This window comes from Myotis davidii, unplaced genomic scaffold, assembly GCF_000327345.1.
Source record: "Myotis davidii unplaced genomic scaffold, ASM32734v1 scaffold299, whole genome shotgun sequence".
Lineage (NCBI taxonomy): Eukaryota > Metazoa > Chordata > Mammalia > Chiroptera > Vespertilionidae > Myotis > Myotis davidii.
Genome location: NW_006293088.1, coordinates 16,084 through 19,947, shown reverse-complemented (window position 1 = coordinate 19,947; position 3,864 = coordinate 16,084). Strand labels below are relative to the sequence as shown.

The 3,864-nt window shown below is 54.0% G+C and overlaps 1 protein-coding gene across 3 annotated transcripts; it reads right to left on the bottom strand.

The window, feature by feature from the left end:
• Nucleotides 1-385: 385 nt before the first annotated feature.
• Nucleotides 386-3,388, bottom strand: PLA2G2A (phospholipase A2 group IIA). Of its 3 annotated transcripts, none has more exons than XM_015565953.1 (5): nt 3,346-3,388; nt 2,495-2,642; nt 2,151-2,295; nt 1,785-1,891; nt 386-729 (listed from the first exon to the last, which is right to left on the bottom strand). In XM_015565953.1, the coding sequence occupies exons 2-5, from the start codon at nt 2,532-2,534 to the stop codon at nt 569-571; spliced, it is 453 nt and encodes a 150-aa protein (XP_015421439.1). In that variant the 5' UTR covers nt 2,535-2,642; nt 3,346-3,388; the 3' UTR covers nt 386-568. The 3 variants fall into 3 exon arrangements, with proteins under 3 accessions (XP_015421439.1, XP_006766828.1, XP_015421440.1); XM_006766765.2 differs by having other exon boundaries at nt 2,495-2,546; nt 3,346-3,386; XM_015565954.1 differs by having other exon boundaries at nt 2,495-2,629; nt 3,346-3,382.
• Between the last annotated feature and the right edge of the window lie 476 nt (nt 3,389-3,864).

Here is a 3,864-nt window from a genome sequence, read left to right as displayed (position 1 = left end):
ACACAGTCTCATATACACTCACTTACACACATACACACTCACACACACACACACACAGACACACAGACACAGACAGGTACACAGTTTGCCAATGAAGTAATTGCTTTATTTAGAGGAGACCCTGGGAATGTAGCCGCCATGGCTAAGCAGGAAGCGGGACTTGGAGAGCAGTGGGGATGGGGACATCTCCTGCCTCCCAAGGAAGAGGGAAAAGGCGACAGGCCACAGGCCCGGGGGCTTCTCATTCTGGAAGGAGGGCTTCTCTCTGGGGGTCAAGGGGCTCCTGGCTTGTCTCTGGGATGTGAGAGGGGTGTTTCCTTCTTTGTGGGGAGGGGTGGGAGCCAGAGAGGGAAGCTCAGCGTGGAAGGCTAGACTTCCAGGGACATCTCCTGCCTCCCAAGGAAGAGGGAAAAGGCGACAGGCCACAGGCCCGGGGGCTTCTCATTCTGGAAGGAAGGCTTCTCTCTGGGGGTCAAGGGGCTCCTGGCTTGTCTCTGGGATGTGAGAGGGGTGTTTCCTTCTTTGCGGGGAGGGGTGGGAGCCAGAGAGGGAAGCTCAGCGTGGGAGGCTAGACTTCCACGGGCGGGTGGCACTGGTAGTCTCTCCCGTCGCATTGCTTGTTGTAGTGGAATTGGTACCGTTCCTGGTAGGTGTTCAGGTATCTCGCAAAACAGTCAGCAACTGCTTTATTACATTCACACAGCTGCCTGCGACAGTAATCCTGCAACACTGGAATCACAAGAAAATAAACCTGGCTGAGGGTTTGGGAATGTTCGAAGGCCCCTGTCCTCCAGACGCGTCTAGTCCGGGCAAGCACCAAGGCTCCGGGTCCTTCCGATGGGAAGACAGAGCTCCTGCCCTCGGAGAGCGAGCGCCCAGTCTGACAGGGACGCCCGCCCGCCCTCAAGCACTGGGAGAGCTTTCTTCTTCCCAACAGGTGTGTCCAGTTCCAAAGCCCCAGCCCGGGGGCTGTGGGAAGGATTCATTTCCTCCCCAAATAGAGACGTCCGAAGGGGAAAGCCTCTTCTATGGGCGGTCATGACAGGGAGACAGCATTTCTGATCTTAAAGAGCTCAGGGTGTTGGGGGAGAGGCGGTACTTTCTCAAAATCCCAGCAGCGGGTCTGCTGTCTGGGGCCACTGGGCAAACCCTTCCATTGACCACCCAGCTCTCTCCTCCCCTTCAGAGCCAAACGTGCCCCAGGACATCTTGGCCTCATGTCCCACTCACTCTGGCCCTCCCGGCCCCCTGGTGCCTGCACAGCCTTAAAGACTCACCTTGGATGTCAGGAGCCTTCCAGGACCGCAGCCTGTGCTCAGGGCCCTGCCTTTGGCTTACTGCCTATTAGAGTCTCCCATCTAGTGTTTTCCTTGTCTTCACTTCCCACTCACCTATGAGCACCCTGAGGCAGGGACACTGTCCCTTTGTATTTCTTCCTCTTTTTTGTTTGTTTGTTGTTATTCATCACCTGAGGACATTTTCCAATTGATTTTTAGGGAGAGTGGAAGGGAGGGGGAGAGACACACAGAGAGAGAAACATTGATGTGAAAGAGACACATCAATTGGTTGCCTCCTGCACCCACTCAACTGGGGGTGGGGGTGGAGCTTGCAACAGAGGTACGTGCTGTTGGATTTGAACCCACGGCCGATGCTCTATCCACTGAACAAAATGGCCATTGCGCCCCTTTGTATATATATCTCTGGTGCTCAACACAGTGCCTAGCACAGCGGAGACTCAGTAAGAGAAACCAAGGAGACAGGGTGAAGTTGTAGGACGTCCTTACCACAGACGATTTGGCCATTTTCATAAGTAAAGTTGTAGTTCAGAAACTTGCTGCAAGATTTCTCCTTCTGCAGACGTTCGTAGCAGCAGTCATGTTCGGCGCAGCACCTGCGGCGAGGAGATGTGATTTGGGCTGCTTCCCCACAGCTCCTGGGAGCCTGGTCCCCCGTGGTCGTGCCCCTTGACCCTGGGCAGAGACCCAGTGACCTTGCAATGGTCTAGAGTGGACTCTCCAACATGCTGCCTGCTTTTCCTGCAGGGACCCACTGGGGTTCTGTGACGATGGGCACCAGCCCTGCCCTGGCAGCTCCCAGCCCTGCAGGGGCCACGGGTGGGCAGAGGAAGGGGAGGGCTGGGGTGGCCTCACCAATCTGTTGCGTCCCTGGGGGTTCCTTGTCCACCTGACGAACAGTAGCAACCATAGAAGACATAACTGGAGAAAGCATCCTTTCCTGTCTTGAACTCAATCATTTCCAGGGAACCCAGTAAACTCCCGTGGGTCTGCAGCAGGCCTGGAAGGACATAGTCTGGGAATGGGGTTTGGGGCCCTGTGCCCTCCTTCTCTGCCCCTCTCTGCTACTCCACCTCCCACTAGGGCCTCTCTCCCACCCACTGAGGTAGGGCCTGTGGAAATGGGAAGGAAAGCTGGGGCTAAGGGTGCTTTCATCTTGGGCTGCCCCCTTGTGGCCAGAGGTCAGAGTTCGCTCTTACCAAAGGCCATGGTCAAGGCCAACAACAGAAGGGTCTTCATGTGGACAGTCCCCTGCTTGAGAAATGCAGATGGATTGGCCTAGACTCCTCTCCCCGGTGGTCCCAGCTTCTGCCCTGGCCCCCTGCTCAGCAACCCTGGAAAAGGAACCTTCAGGGGGACACACCGACATGCTCATCAATCCAGGATGACTACCTTCGTCACACACGAACACACAGTAGCGTGCACACACAGGACCTCCTGACCCTTCCCCGCTCTGTTTGAGTATTTTCACACACATGCAGGCCTCAGACTCAAGGAGACCCCAACACGGTACGCTCAGGAGATGATCCACAGTCCCCATCAGACTGAGAGTTCCTGGAGGGTGCAACCAGGTCGTCCCAACCAACTCTGAGACTCACAAGGTCATAGGTTGTGCACCTCTCCCCCACCCCCCATTAGACACATCTCACTTGTTCCAACCGGATTCAAGGCATGGGAATTCCATCTATGAAGTTCAATCTCCAATATTTTTTTCTAAAACTAAAGCACAGCACCCTCTCTTTGCAAGACTTTCCAACCCCTTACCCATATACACATGCGCAAATGCATATATAGTCACACACATATGCATGCATATACCCACTCCTAGACTCACCCACTAATGCAGACCTCCTTTCATACAATCACTCACATACCCATACAACACACTTGTGCACATCCCAACAAATCATGCGCATGTATGTATTTGTCCATGTATGCAACAGACACATGCATAAATACACATGGACACATATGCCAACACAGCCACTCTTAAAGGCAGCCACTAAGCAGGACCCATACTCCTGACAGGGCATGAATATTGGGGTATTACCTCTCAGAGAATGCTGGTGTTAATAGCTCCAAGTGCTGGTCTTGTTAAGTCTGAACTCCAGCTCCCCTTAAATAGCTGCCCCCTTGGGAAGGATGGGAGTTGGTGGGTATGCAAATGAGGTGGGAGTGCCTCCAGTGAGTGGACTCAAAGTTTGGCAGGCCTATAGCCCTGGGCTATCCCCTTTTCTTTCCCTCAGTAGCTGGCAGGACAGAGCTGAGGATGGATAAACCTTATGTGCTGTTAGTGGATGCCAAAATTGTAGATTATTTTGTAATCTTTCCCAGGGGCCTCATTCCTGACTTCAGTCCATTCCCGTAACCAGGCACTGGGTGTGAGCACCAGTTGCCTCTCTGGAACCGGGGTCAGGAGAGGGCAGGGGCGTCCGCTGCTGCAGGCTAGAGATCATCTGCAGGCCATCAGGCCCATCTCAGGGGCAAGGATTGCTCCTTTCTTTGGCTGAATGTGGCATTTGGTATAGGAATGGGGGCATTTAGAAAAAGGAGGGCATTTATTGTTATT